Genomic DNA, 14,790 nt, shown 5'->3' with positions numbered 1-14,790 from the left:
TTTTCAAGCAACTTGAAGTGAGGTGGGGGCTGGATACCCTGGGAAGAAGGGGGTGTGAGGGAGTGCTGAGAGGGAGGAGTCCCTGGCCAGGGAAAGGGGGGTAGAGGTCAACTGAGGTTTTCCCCTTCAGAACTGAGACTTAACTGAATAAAAGGAAAAGAACCAAAAAATAAAATAAAATAAAATAAAATAAAATAAAATAAAATAAAAGGAACAAGTGGAGTGGGAACAGGGCAGGAGGGCCGGTTACTTCTTGAACATGTCCTGCAGTGGCCCCGGGAGGTATTTGAGCACCGTGTCCAGGATGCTCTCCTCCTCTTCCTCCTCCTCGTCCCCGCAGCCTGCAGGGATGGCCTTCTTGGGCCGGGTCAGGCTCCCCTCGCACGGCTGCTCCAGGGCTGCCTTCTCCTCTGCCTCCTTCTCTTCCTTCTTCTTCAGCCCGTACTGGGGAGGAGGAGAGCAGAAATGAGCACGAATGGGGCAAGGAGAGAGCTGGGTGGGTCTCAAGGTCATGCAGGCTCAGCTGGGGCACTCATGGAAACTCCCCAAGCCTCAGTCCTCTCATCTATAAAATAGGGATAAGGATGCCTTCCTTATGGGATTGTGCCTGTCCTTAACAGGTGCTCCATAAGAGTCTGTGCATGGGGTTTCTTTTATTTATTTATTTATTTATTTATTTATTTATTTATTTATTTATTTTAAATATTTTATTTATTTATTTGAGAGAGAGAGAATGAGAGACAGAGCACGAGAGGGAAGAGGGTCAGAGGGAGAAGCAGACCCCCCGCCGAGCAGGGAGCCCGATGCGGGACTCGATCCCGGGACTCCGGGATCACGACCTGAGCCGAAGGCAGTCGCTTAACCAACTGAGCCACCCAGGTGCCCCATGGGGTTTCTTTTAAAATTAATACCTGCCCGTAATAACTTCTCTGCTCTTCTGAAATCCCCCAAGATTTGACATCTGAAAGTCCTCCCCTATGTTTGGATGACAAAACTTGATTTGAGTTAATGGGAGGCTACTTAATAGCCTTGATTTTTTGCAGTGGTGAGACTAGACATGTACTGAACTGTTTGGCCTAGGGTGGCAGCTTCAGACCCATTGAGAGTGACCTGTAACCGTAACAGGTGCTCAGGGCACTACGGTACTTGCCTAAAAGTCCCAAATTCTGGATTGCAAACATGTGGTCTCCACTGTCTCAGGTACAAGACTGTGGACCATGGCAGCAAACCTTAGGGAGCACTTCTCATGTGCATTATCTTATTTAATCCCCATAACGCTCTTTTGAGGGAGCTGTTCCAGTGACACTCGCTGTACCCTATGAGGAGAGTGGTGCTCAGAGAGAGCTAGGTCTAAAGCGAGAGGAGGGATTCAGGGGAGCCCGAGGCCGGGTTTTGGGGGGTACCGGCTTGACCTCGGTGCCTTCTACTCTCTGGGCAGTTGGAGGTGCTGACCTTGTCTCGGATCTGCTGCCGGACCTTCTCGCGCTCAGCCTCCATGCGCGCGTGCTTGGCCTTACGCTCCTCCTCCTGCTGCCGCAGAGCCTCCTGTCGCTCCTCCTCCTTCTTCTGCGCGTCTGGGTCCTTCTCCTCCTCTCCCCCCAGCATCTTCCCCATATCCTTGGTGGCCCCTACAGTGGATGGGTTGGGGAGGGGGGGTCGGGGGGTCAGGGCTAGGGATACAGGGGCCTGGTGCTCTGCGGACCCCTCCCACCTGGGTTGGGACCCAGGTTGGGGAGTGAGGGGTGCTGGGCTCGGGCCTCACCTCCAAGGGCCTGCTTCATGACGAAGTCCATGATGCCAGCTCCAGTTAGCGTGCCCTAGCCCGCAGCCGAGTTTGCATGCAGGGCTCCTGGCAAGGCCTGGCTCAGAGAGATGTGTCAACCTGCAAAATGGAGTTGGGGATCAGACGCGAGAGGCTTCTGCACAGATAGATGGCAGCCTCGCCCTGGTTCAGGCCCCAGGCCCCGTCAGCTAAAGTCAAGACCCAATACCCGGGCGCCCATGGAGAGGAGGTGGAAAGGGGTAATTTCCTCAGGGCTTGTTGTAGGCCAGGCACATATGTGTGGTCATATATCTCCAGATTCCGATTGTAAAACCTTCATCTTGACCATATTGCTTTAATTTGGTTGAAGCCAAGGGTGCTAGAAAGAACTCAGGCATGCTAGAAAGAACCTGGAATTTGGAGTCAGGCAGACAGAACTGGGTTCTCATGCCTCCCTCATTCCTTATTTGCCATGTGACATTCGGCCCATTACTGAACCCCCTTGAGCCCCAGTTTCCTCGACTATATGAAAGAGTGGCAGTGCCTCTTTTCCCAAGGCTACTGTGGACACTGGGCACAATTTCAGCCTGGGCCCCACTCGGTCAACCCCGAGATGGGATGAGCACACTTAGGGGCCCAGCCAATCAGAGGCCCATTAAAAAAAAAAAACAGTCAGCTTGGATGAACATATCCAGACTTCTGAAATTAGACCAATGTAGAAATAAGTTATTTTTATTGCAACAAACATGTAAGTTTTTGTGTTTTATAGCTTCATATTGGTTTTTATTTCGAATTACACATGGAGGGGGGGTTTGGAGACATGATAATCTTCTTGGGGCTTAGGGCCTTTAAAGCACCAAGCATGGGCCTTGTAAGCACTCAGCTTATGTTAGTCCTCCCCTTCTCTCTCAATTACCTTCAGTTTTTATTATATTTTTTTATTGGTTTTTTTTTTTTTTTTTTTTTGCCTCAGAAGGTTTTCTCCAAATCAAATCTGTTTTTTTTTTTTTTTTTTTTTAAGATTTTATTTATTTGCGAGAGAGAGAATGAGAGACAGGGAGCGTGAGCGGGAAGAGGGTCAGAGGGAGAAGCAGACTCCCTGCTGAGCAGGGAGCCCGATGTGGGACTCGATCCCGGGACTCCAGGATCATGACCTGAGCCGAAGGCAGTCGCTTAACCAACTGAGCCACCCAGGCGCCCTCTCCAAATAAAATCTTAATGGGAATCTCAATATGCAAAATACGTAGAAGTGGAAGTATTCCAGTGTTAGTGGGGAGGGGTAGAGAGCTTGGAGCTTCCATCCACTGTTGACCTCCTTCTACCTTGTTCCCCCCACATCCCTGAGAATTTGAACCCTGATATAACTCTTAGATTTCCTTTCTGCTTTCACCATTCAGTTTCACTGGTTTTTCTCATAGACAAATCCATTACAAATCCCCTTTTGGGTGTGGATGGGAACATGCATGAGCTATCCAAAGTGTGATGTAGTCACCTGGGGCCAGGCCTCCCCCCGCCCCCCCACCGGGCCCGTCAGCCCACGCAGCCTTGGGGTTTTTATGATTTGCTAGGAGGAAAAAGGGAAATGGCGGCAGAGAAGCAGGCTGGATATCACAACCAGGTTGAGTTCAAGGTCACTGGCTTTTGGTTGATGATGGATTTTCCTCATTTCTTTCAAAATGAGAAAACATATCAGCAGACTGAGATCTTTCTATCAAATGGGGCCCAGGAGTTTATTTGAGGACTTCTATGTGATCATACCACCTGACAGGTTGTTTGGAGGAGGGCAAATCATAATGGAGCAGAAAAACATCGCCAGGGGCTTTAGCATCAGACACACCTGGTTAGAAGTCCAGGCTCCAATACTCCCTGCCTGTGGCCCCTGGGAAAGCAGTGTGCTCCTTGCCAGTGAGAGGAGTATTAAGCCTACCCTTGTACTGATGCTCGAAGAAGAGGAGGTACTGGTCCAGTGCCTGGTGTGTAGCAGCTGCTAGTTAATGTTGGCCATTGCTGACTGCGTATTTGTAAGGACATGCAAAAAAGGAGCAGGATTTCCAGGAAATGCAAGAGAACCCACCCTGACCCAGAATTCTGAGTTTGAAGGCAGCTCAGCTCAGTCAATTAAGATGTTTTCACTTGACTCAACACATTGCGAAGAGAACTACATTTCTAAGAACAGGAAATGAACAATTTAATGGTCAAATGATTTCAGGAACTATTGGGTTCCTCCTCTGTGTTTCTATGCAGCTCAAGGAATTGGCAGGTGGTGCTGGAGGATGCAGGACTCTAATTTGAGATGTCTCAAATTGGTCCACAGGGCACCTGGGCTTTAGGTCCAGCATCATCCCTAACTTGCTGCTCTGGCAAGTCTCTCTCCTGGACCAGATGATCTTCTGGGTCCTCTTCCCAGCGGTTCTGTTGGAGCAGTTCTGCACCATTTGAACTGCTGGCCACCCCCTTGTATCCTCAAATCCTTCTCCTGTCTTGGTTCTGTGACTCAGTTCTTTCCTCTCCCCCATCTCCTACCGTACTCTCTCCTCTCCTACTGCTCCCCCCCCCCCCCCCCCCAGTTTTGCTGCCTCCTCTTATTCCTTTCCTTTCTTCAGTAAGTGTGTTCCCTAGGACTCTGACTTTAGCCTGTGCCTCTTTTTCCTCTCTAATGTTTCCCTGGGGAACTCATCCTTTCTTGGGCTTTAATGATACCTAGACATCTTCTGTGGGCTCTCAGACCCCTATATTCATTTACCCAACAAGTTTCAATTGAGCACCTACTATGTACCAGGCAATGTGTTAGGCACTGGGGTATAACAGTGAACAAGACAGACAAAATCCTGCCCTCATGCAGATTATATTCTGGAGTGTGTGTGGTGTGAGTGTGTGTGGTGTGAGTGTGTGTGTGTGTGTGTGTATGTGTAGGGAAATAGGCAATAAATGAGTCAAGAAATACGCTTGCCTTCCTCTTGAGCACCTCCCTCTGGGTATCCCATGGCACCATTCAAAATCAACATGCCATCTCTCTATCACCACACCATCTCCTTCTCTGGACTCTTCTGCTTCTAAGCATTCATTCAGCAAACACTGATTAGTACCCCTCCCCACCCCCCAATCTGCAAAGTACATCTACTCAGTTGAGGGCTGAGTCTTCTGGATACTTATATCCTTGTCGCTGTAGGTGCCCCCCTTGTTGAAGCCTGCTGGGATTTTTTAGCGGCTTCTTGGGTTCACCCCAGAGTCTTACTGCCCACTCCCAGTGTGGCTCTCTCAGCTCCCCAGTAATTTCTTGTTCATCCCGTTGAGGCTTCCCTAACCAATTTCTCAAGGCCCAGTGTCATCCTACCCTATCTCCTTCAACAGGTGACTTTCCTCCCAGTTCATGTGGTGCATTGGAAGGCTTGTGGGCTCTGAGTCAGGCATACCTAACTCTGATCCTGAATCTGCTACTTTTTAGCTCTGTGATGGTGAGTAATTGACTTAACCTCTCTCCCTTGTATAGTGAGGATTACAATACCACTTTGAAAGGTTAGAAATACTGTATGCAATGTATTTGGCACATGGGGGGGCTCAGTAAATGGTGACTATTATCATTATCAAAATGATTGATGCCAGCTGGTATGAGCTCCTGCAACTTTCCTTCCTAGCGTCTGAAGACAAGGTCCCCCTCCTTCCTCCTGAAGTTAATCTATCTGCCTGTGCTGCAGATCTTCTCTCCTTACACCTCCTCCTAGAGCCTTTCATGCTCCCTCTTCCTCACATCCTCAGTCTCTTCTCTATAGGTCTCTTTATCCCCTTTCTTCTCTAGCTCCTGCTCTGAACCACCTTTCCCTTCATCTCTGCCCTCTACCTTGGTGATGAAGGGGTCTCCAGTTGGTGTCTCCACTCCTTCACCGCTGGGTCAGCCCTGCGGCTCTGTGAGGCAGAGATCTGCTGCCTCTGCACTGCCACCAAAATTGCCCTCATCAGAGTCACCAGAGGCCTCCCAGATGCCAGACACTGGAGTGTTTTCACAGCTCTACAGCTCTCCCATCCTTCTGTAGCCTCAGATGTTGATGATGGCCCTATTCTCTTCCCATGCCTCTATTTTTCATCCCTCTTCCTGGATTTCCTGAATCCTGTGAGAGAGTACTCCTGTGGTCTTCAGATTCCTTCTCAGACAAATCTTCTGTCTCTCCTTTGCTGACTTCTTTCCTTTAAAATGTAGATGTTCCCCAAGCAATCTCTCTCCCTCTTGCCCCTCCTGCTGTCCCTCCTTCCCCCACTGCCTCGCTTGGGAATATCACCTAACCCTATTGATTTATGCCCTTTTTTATTCACAGACACCCCCACCCCAACTTGCACATTTAACTCTCTGCTGGATATTGTCACATGGATAATCTCAGATTCAATCTGCCCAACGATCAATCTTACCCTTGTTTCCCTCACCCAACCGTCTTTTCTTCTAGTGTGCCTTGTTCCAATCGCCTCAGCTGAAAACTCTGGAGTCAGTGATTTCTTTATTCACTCACTCACTCACTCACTCACTCACTCACTCACACTACCAATATTCTTTGAGCATCTACTCTGCCAGGTACTGTTCTGGATGCTGGGCTGTGGCAGGGAACAAGGGAGTCACATTTGCTCTCACAGCATTCAATTAGCTGGGAAGATAGACATTGGACAAAAGACCACACAAGGAATTGGTGAGTTAAAACTGAGATGGGGTGCTGAGAGAGAAGTCCGGAGGCTGTAGCTTCATGGTGCATCCTGCATCCACACCCTCTTCTCCTATGGCTGCTAATGTCCTGGTTCAGGGCCTCGAGGTTCTGGATTTGTGCATAACCTCTACCTCTGTCCCTCCCTCAGCTCTCATCCATCCTCCACGTGGCTGTCCAATTAATCTTCCTAACGGGCAGATCTGCTCATCACACACACCCTGAAATGGCTCCCCATGGCCTTGTTAAACTGACCACAGTCCTTGTGCTGACCTTCACGTCCTGCACAGTCTAGCACCTGCCTGCCTTGCCATTCCTTCCCCATCCCTCGCATGTGGCTCTGCTTCAGCTATCCCCCAACACATATTCTATTCGAAAACCACTGGGCATTTGTTCATGCTGTTTTTACAGGCTGAGAGCCTCTTCACCTCCTCTCTGCCAGTTCAGATCCTAGCTTCACTACTTACCAAGTGACCTTGACCAAGTGGTTTAATCTTTTCTCATCTGTAAAATGGAGACAATAATACCTATGTCCAAGGCATGAAGTGAGCATTAAATGAGATAATACAAATAAAGTGCTCAGCCTAGTGTTTGGCACGTAGTAGGTGCTCAGTACATATTAGCTGTCGTCATCATCACTGTCAGCAGCAGCAGCAATATTAATTTTCAAAGCTCCCTCTCAAACATCACTCCCTCTATGAAATATCCCGGATCTCCTGGGTGAGATGTGGTGGTGTCTTCCTCTTCTGAGACCCATGGTACTTTCTAGGGCACCCTTGCCTGCCTCCAGCTCAGGTGCTCTGTCCAGCTATGTGTCTTTCCCTTCCTGATCACTCTGAGCTCCTTTCAGGGAAGGGTCTATATCTTGTTCATTTCCCTTATCCCAGAGCCTATAACATCTCCTGGTTCATGGTAGAGCCTCATGACATATTTGTTGGGTTGAATTTAATGTGTATCAGCAAGTATGTGAGTATACGCATTCAGAGTATGATCCTGCGTGTCTAACTCTGAACTTAGGCATCGTGTGAGTCTGCGTGAGCGTGTGTGCAGGCGTGTGTGTAGATATTTTGCCATATGCCTGTAGGAGTGCTGAGGTCGGGCAGGTTGCATGCAGTTGAGAATTTTGGACAGACCGCCAGGAGGCGCTCCTCAGCGGTTCTGCGGGAAACCTTGGTTTATCCCTGCGCGGGAAGGGTGGTGGTGGTGGTGGTGGTTGTGGGGTGGTGGTGGTGGTGGTGGTGGTTGTGATGCTGGGCTGGGGGAGGGGAGACAAAAAGGGGGAGAGGGAGGGGTGCTGCTGCAGCACGTTTCCGTGCCTTTAGAGCATCCAGGACCTAGGACACATCTTCAGCTTTCCCCTCCCGGCTTCCTCCCGAAGGCAGCGGAGGTATCTCTTCAGGCTTGGCCTTCTGAGCCCCAAGCGGTTTCGGGACTGGGCCCCGCCATCCGACAAGCAGATTCGGGCACCTGCAGTGTTTGTCCTTGTGGCTGTTTTTCTGTTCTTATGGCTCAAGTCCAGGCTATATTCACCGCAACTCAATCCAACACTCATCTGCTTTTCACAGGGGACCCTAAGGCTAATGGCGGTGGCAGAGACAGGGGATGTCCCTTTATCCCCCGCCCCACCCCCACTCTATGCCCCTGGAAAGGAGAAGCACTGGGGGAGGGGAAGGGGCAGTGGAAAATGGGAGGGGGTAGGGAACCGGCTCCCTCCGAAAAGCGAAAGTGGCGGGGGCTTCGCGGTTCCCCCGCAGTAGAGGATAAGAATCCTGGGGACCCTCTCCCAGTTCCCTTCGGAGACCAGCACAGCCAGCAGCTCTGCCCCGGAGCTCCCGGTTGGCCACTGAGAGCGCCCCTCCCCCAACACACAAAGCTCCAACCCCAAGACAGAGCCAGGTATCAAACTTTGATGGGGGAGGGGGCAGAGTGGGGCCCGCGAGGGCCTTAGATGGGACGGTAACTAATGACCCTAGGCAGAGAACGTGCGCTGACCAAACCTTGGCTGCTCCTCCTCCGAGGACAAATAGTCCCCTTGGACCCTCACCTCCAATAGACGTTTTAGGCTTTCCTCCCCTCCACCTTCGGCCGGTCCTCCCCCCTCCCGGCGCCCTCTGACTCACTCCGGGAGCCGGAAACCCTTCGGGGGCGGCTCCCTCCTCCCGCGCGAAGAGGGCTCTGGAGGGTTCCAGGTTAACCACAGCCTGAAGTAGCTTAGATCGACGTCCCCCCTCATCCCCAACCCCGTGAGCTCGAAGTTGTTCTCTAGGTTCAGACTTGAGTCTCCCGCCGCCCTCGAGGCGGTCCTGGCTCCCTGGGAGCCGGCTTGTTTCGGGCTTCTGCCCGGAGGTCTCCGGGTCAGGGGGTCCCACTCCCCCTTCCCAGTTTGCTCCGGCTTCACTCCCTTCCCTCCGCCCGCTCGTTTTCACCCTCGCGGGGAGCTGTCCTTTCAGCACCACGGCGAGCGCGCCCAGGAAAGTCCCAGCTGCTGCCGCGCAGCCGCCCTTTCCGGCTCCCGGCCAGTCTTGGGGAGCTGTCCCCTCGAAAGCCGTACTCCCCAGCCTCCCAGGCTGCCCTGCAGCCTCACAGCGAGAGCCGGGACCCTGTTGTCCACAGCCCGACTCCGCCCTCCCGGCCCGTGGTCAGCACCGACCTGGCGGTCCACGAAACCGTCTGAGCCACTGCAGGGCTCCGGGCGTACTCAGCGAGGCGGTTCCTTCTGCTATTCCAGCTTCCGCCGCCGCCTCGTGCAACTCCACCAGGCGAGCTGGGGCCGTGGCTGCTGCCGCGGGCGGCTGCCGGAGGCGCCCTCCAATCACGCCCCTCAGCCAGGCCCTGACGTGCTACCGCTCCCCTTCCAGATGGGAAATTCAAATCTCTCTCTCTCTCTCTCTCCCTCCCTCTCTCCCTCTCCCTCCCTCTCTCTCTCTCTCTCTCTCTCTCTCCCTCTCTCTCTCTCTCTCTCTCCCCCTGTGCCTCTCCCTCTTCTTTTCCTCTCCCCCCATCTCCTCCCTCTCTCCTCTCTCTTCCTCCTCCCCCTTCCTCTCCCTTTCCCATTCTTCCTCCTAATCCCCTCTCTTTTCTCTCTCCAGTCCCCTTCCTCCTCCATCTTTCGCTGTCCCCTCCCCACAAGACATCCCCCCCTCCGCCTCCACCCCCCCTCCCCCCAATCCCCCCCTGCAGCCACCTGTTCTGGCCAGAGCTCTTAAGACCACAAGCTTGTTGCCTCACTGCACTGAGGGGAGGATGGAGGGCTCTTTAAAGCAAAACTCAAAGATCACCCGTTCAGGAAAGCCCTTCTGCTTCCTCCAGGAAGAATTGGTCACACTCTTCTCGGGATTTCTGCCACCCCTAGACACACCCGTTTCAGAGGCTCTGGTTCCTTTATTTGCTTGTCTCTTGCCTGTGAGCTCCTATAGGACAGACCACCATCAGATCATCTTTACAGCCCCTCAGCATCATGTCCTGGCACAGGATTACTCAAGAAACACTGATGGATCATGTGGGTAAGGTCCCAACAGGGGGTAAGGAATCCTTCATGTGGACCCTGAGGAAGAAAACTGCTGCAAAATTCAGTGTAAAATTCACTTGCCAATGCCTTGTAGAGCTGATATCCTGTGAAGAATAAGGAATCCTTTGGCAAACTTTATTCTAGAAGCCTATTTCTTTCTCTTGTATGCCCAGGGAAGAAAAGGGACCTCCAAAAGGCAGGGCAACATCTGCCCCCATCCCCCAGGACTTTCCTCCTCCTCTCACACTCATTTCTCATTTTATTACTGGCTCCTAATGAGCCTCTCCATCCTGCCTGCCATCTTTTGGCTCTAAAATGCTTCCTTTAATCCAGACCAATGTGTAAGAAAATGGCTTAGGAGAGGAGGGGCCTTGCATCAGGCCTTTGAAAGATTTGCAGGAGTTTATGCATCAATCAGGGTTATGTCAGAGTGGAGATGACTTCTGCCTCTGTAAGGGGATGGCTTCCTTCCAAGGAGGGGGCAGCAAGAGCTGCAGAGGTACAGGATTTGGGGGAGGAAGGAGGTATGATTTTGTTCCAAAAGGAGGGGACTGTTCCTTTGCACAAATTCACAGCAGAAACCTTAAAGCGAGGGACCTCCACAGGTCAGAGGCCTTTGGTAGAACCACCCTCCTTGCCTGTAGAGTCCTCTTCTGCGGCTCATCTCTGTTCTCCCCTTACAGGCTATGGGGTTTGGTATAAGGAAGACCCTTCATTTATGGCTGAGTTCTGTTTAACACTGTGTTGGTCCATCAGCATGCTTATTTTTAATTTTTCTTTCCTTTCCTGAGGCAGACACTAATGGAGGAGGGGCAGAGGGGAGGCTGTTTGATTAGAGTGACTTAGACTTGCCACTAATGCCTGAGGGGAGTTCTGGGCAGGGAGATCTGACATCATGCCATTTCAAGACTCATAGTCCTCCTCCTCTCTCTCCTTCTCCCTCCTTTCTCCCTGTTCTTCTAGAACAGAAGCTCAGTGAATGGGACCTGGCTGGCAGCACTCTAGTTACAATTGGGGTTTTTCCACAATGGGCTTTATCTTTAACGTAGACATCAACCCAGCTGGGCTAAAAATCCAACTCTCCTTCAGAAAAAAACTGAGCTCATTTCTGGACACTGTACTTTAAGATGGACTTAATAAACTTGTGTATGTTTAGGAGAGAAAGGATGGTTTGGTGGTGGGGGTCTGGAAATCAGATCAAATGAGGGAGAGTTGAAGGATTTGAAGATGTTTCACCTGGAGGAGAAGATGCTAAAGGGCAAGTCTTGCTCAGTTTGTCATTCCAATACTTAGCATGGTGCCTGGCAGAGTTGGTGCTAAGGAAATGCTTGTTGTATGAATGAATGACCACTGCAGGGAAAGAGGAGTACTATTGTTTTTACCAGTCCTGAAGACAGAATTAGGGCAAAGGCGGAAAGGTAAAGAGAGGCAGTCAGAAGCTCTACGAGAAAGAATCTTCTGTCAATTGGAGCTGTCCAGCCATAGCATGGACTGCCTCATATTAGGTAGTGAGTTCCCCATTCCCTGGAAAATGACAGTTGGGTGGCAGGTGACAACTAATGCCCCCTTTGAACTCAAGCTTCTGTGAGTCTATAAAAAATTGTATGAGCTGACATGAAATATGTCTAGCTGCAGAAAATCTTACTGGTGGATAAAAGGACAGCTCAGTCAAGCCTTGTTGGCTTCATCCTGTTGAATGATTGGGGGTAAATCAGGGCACTGTAGCCACTGATGCTTTCCATTGAAGAAAGATGATGGAGAGCTGAGTACTTGTTCCCTGTTCACTCTTGCCAGCCTAGACATAGTTCCTAAATACTGTCCATGTAGAAAAGTCACTAAATATTTTAGCCATTTCCTAATGATTATAATCCTACTAATCATAGCAACCATCAGGCCCCCATTATGTCTCAGGTGCTTAGTTTGGTGCTTTGCATAAATTACATTCTCTCCTTTAGTTCATACAAATCTCTATTTCCAAGACAGGGAAGTCGATCCCCTGGGAGATACAGTGAGTATTTGGCATAGCCAGAATTCCAGCCCAGGCCTGCTTGACGCTGAGCTCCAGGGTCCTTTCACCCCCCTGGGCTGTTTCTCTTCTGACACATCCCACAGCCTATGGAAATGTAACTTTTGCTCTGCAGATTTTTTTTTTACATTGGCATTTATCATCTTCCCTGTTCTCCAGTTTCTCACCAAAAAACCCCCCCAAAAAACAAAAAAACCCAAACCTGTCTTGAATTCACACCCAGATTGGGGTCCTCATGTCATGTGGGTTGTCAGCATCTCCTTTATCTCCTGCATCTCTAATCCAGCCCGCTGTGAGTCCCCCCTCCCCCAGCCAGCCTCAGGTCCTTGCTGAGCCTGCTCTGTAGACAGCTTCTAAGAGTCGCCTGGTAAAATATGGATGTGGCTCTGCTAAAGGTGTCTTACCCTGGCTCATACTGAATCTCCACTTCTATTTATAAGCCCTGTGGTCTGGGGCAGGGGGCCAGATTTGAACAGATTTTTGAAATTATACATACATGCCTTGAATGTTCACTAGGAAAGCAATCAAGAGAGCTAATGTCAGTACTTTGTGTGCGGATTGAGGAACAGTGTGTGAAGAATGACAACTGTCAGAGCCCATAAATGCGGTGATCAGTGAGAATGGCGTTTGTCCAAAGGTCAGCCCATTTCTTTACTGCAGTTGTCTCAGTCCAGAGGGCACTCTGGATGCAATGCGGGATGTGAAGAAGAGCCTGCTGGCCGGGCTGGCCTCAGCTGGGAGTTGAGCTGGTGGGTGCAGGGAGGCATCTGAATGCTCCAGATGCTGACTCCACAACCTGCCATTCTAACTTGAGCCTGGAGGGGCAGAGTTGGTCTTGGTTTGAGGGGGTTGCCTGTGTGCCAGATGCAGAAACAGAACTGTGGGGGTGGTGCACAGGGAAGGGCTCCAGGCCACCTTGCTCATCTGATGAGCGCCTCCCTCCTTGTCACTGATAATGGCTAGGGTGCCACGGTCAGGATGTGAGGCCAAGGGCCTGGTCTGTCTCCTTCAACATGGAATGGCAGTGTGAAGGTAAACCCATTGGTGTGCAGTGGTGCATATGTGTGTGTGCCGGCCAGTGTGGGGCCATGCCGGGGGCAGTGGGCAGCATCCACGTGGAGGGACACAGGTGCTAGCCAGACAGGTGTAGGTCTGTCGCCGTGTGATTCACAGCGTGTGGTGGTGTCTCCCTCCTGTTGGGGAGGGTCTCCGCTGTGAGTGCACCACCAGGTGTAAAGGCAAGTGGGCTGTTGTTACAGTGGAATATGTTAATGGCATTGTGCGATGGGTTGGGTGTAAGGCAAAGTTACCACCTGCAGCTGGGCAGGTTGTGCAGGGTACAAGCACAGAGGGTGCCACTGACTGTGGCAGCTGCAAAGGCTCTGGACATGTCACCATTTCTGTGTAATGGTGTATGTCTAAGTGTCACTGTCAACGAGAGATGACACAGGGGATAGGGTGCTACCATCAGTTTGACACGGGGCCATCATCGGTGGCAAGGGTGAAGGTGTTAAGTGTGTCACAGCGGACTGGCACACGTGTCACTGTCATTGTGGGACAGAAAGGATGTGTATGTGCAGCCAGGAGTGTGTCATCACCACTGTGCAGGCATAAATGTGTCACTGAGTGTGACTGATTCCTCCTTTTCTATTTTTTCCCCCCAACCACGGCGGCCCTTGGCAGCCCAACCTACTAGCTTCTGCCCCCCCGGGAAGCTGTATAAACCTTTGGATTCTCCGTTATCCACTTTTGTTTCCCAGAAAGAGGGTTCCAGGCTCCGCATCTGAACCCTGACTCATTGGTGTGGCACAGAGTGTGTGTGTGGGAATCCCCTGAGGAGCCCCTCTCTATCCCAGAGCCCTGCCCCCAACTCAGAGCCCCTCCCCAGCCCAGCATCCTCCTACCAGCTCCTCAGAGGTCCTCTGCTACCCTTCATCCCATCCCCACCCTCCCAGATCCAGGCACTCATTAGCATGTCAAAGCAGTCCTCTTGCAGCCCACGCAGTGTACCCTGGGATATCCCCACACTGTTAGCTCCCTCTCATCTTGAGCTTTCCTGAAACCTTACATTTTCATGTCTGCCACGCCAGTCTGTAGTTCCCCTACCATCCGGCATAGGGAGGATGTTTTGGTGATAAATCCTTCCTCCCTTGCCTGGTTCTTTTTCGAGCTCTCTGCTGGGGCTTCTGCCTCCCCTTCTCCAATGTAAGCCCTTCTGACTCTCCAGGATGTGGTTGGACCACCCTTTCCATCAGGAATTCTTCCGGTGACCCTAGATGCTCATGTCAGCCCAGAGCCAGACACTGCATCCCACTAAGCCTCCTCATCTGAGTCCTAGCCCTGGACTTGCTCAGACACAATGGGTGGAGCATCAGAGTTTGCCCCGTGTCCTGAAGAGGTCCCCCTTCCAGAATGTCCCTCCATCCTCGTCACACTTGGTCCCCTTTCCCTCCCCCATGTGAAGCTCATGCTCAGAAAGACAGTTTTTACATCTTAGAATCCTCTCCTTAGGCACATGGAAACAGAATAACAGAGTTCCAGAATACTAGAATCATAAGCAAAGACCTTTTTAGGATAACATTTAGAATCACAGAATCTAGAATGACAGGCTCTCTAAACGTTGTATGTCCAAGAGTGGCCCACTCTTCCTCAGAACCTCCAGGGTGGGAGACTTGTTAAAAAAGATTTTGGGGCCTCTTCCCATGTGGACCAAACCAAAATCTCTGAGATGGGATCCCAGGAATTTGCATCAGTATCAAGCCCCCAGGTGGTTTGGATACACCCACTAGTTGAAAAACCCTTGCCTTGG

The 14,790-nt window shown here is 51.1% G+C and overlaps 1 protein-coding gene across 1 annotated transcript; it reads right to left on the bottom strand.

Annotated features, from left to right (window-relative positions):
• Nucleotides 1-246: 246 nt before the first annotated feature.
• Nucleotides 247-1,793, bottom strand: CPLX2 (complexin 2). Its single transcript, XM_035014731.1, has 3 exons — nucleotides 1,763-1,793; nucleotides 1,453-1,628; nucleotides 247-444 (listed from the first exon to the last, which is right to left on the bottom strand). The coding sequence occupies exons 1-3, from the start codon at nucleotides 1,791-1,793 to the stop codon at nucleotides 247-249; spliced, it is 405 nt and encodes a 134-aa protein (XP_034870622.1).
• Nucleotides 1,794-14,790: the final 12,997 nt, after the last annotated feature.

Source organism: Mirounga leonina, unplaced genomic scaffold, assembly GCF_011800145.1.
Source record: "Mirounga leonina isolate KUSES-001 unplaced genomic scaffold, KU_Mleo_1.0 Mir_104, whole genome shotgun sequence".
NCBI classification, from domain to species: Eukaryota; Metazoa; Chordata; class Mammalia; order Carnivora; family Phocidae; genus Mirounga; species Mirounga leonina.
Note: the sequence above shows the minus strand (reverse complement) of the source record. Positions and strands in the feature narration are given on the sequence as shown.

Bases quoted from the DNA above. Each gene is read 5' to 3' on its own strand.
- CPLX2 (XM_035014731.1), bottom strand. From the start codon at position 1,793: ATGGACTTCGTCATGAAGCAGGCCCTTGGAG. The intron at 1,629-1,762 runs GTGAGGCCCGAG...CATCCACTGTAG, and splicing joins CATGAAGCAGGCCCTTGGAG to GGGCCACCAAGGATATGGGG. The intron at 445-1,452 runs GTCAGCACCTCC...CCTCCTCCCCAG, and splicing joins GGCAGCAGATCCGAGACAAG to TACGGGCTGAAGAAGAAGGA.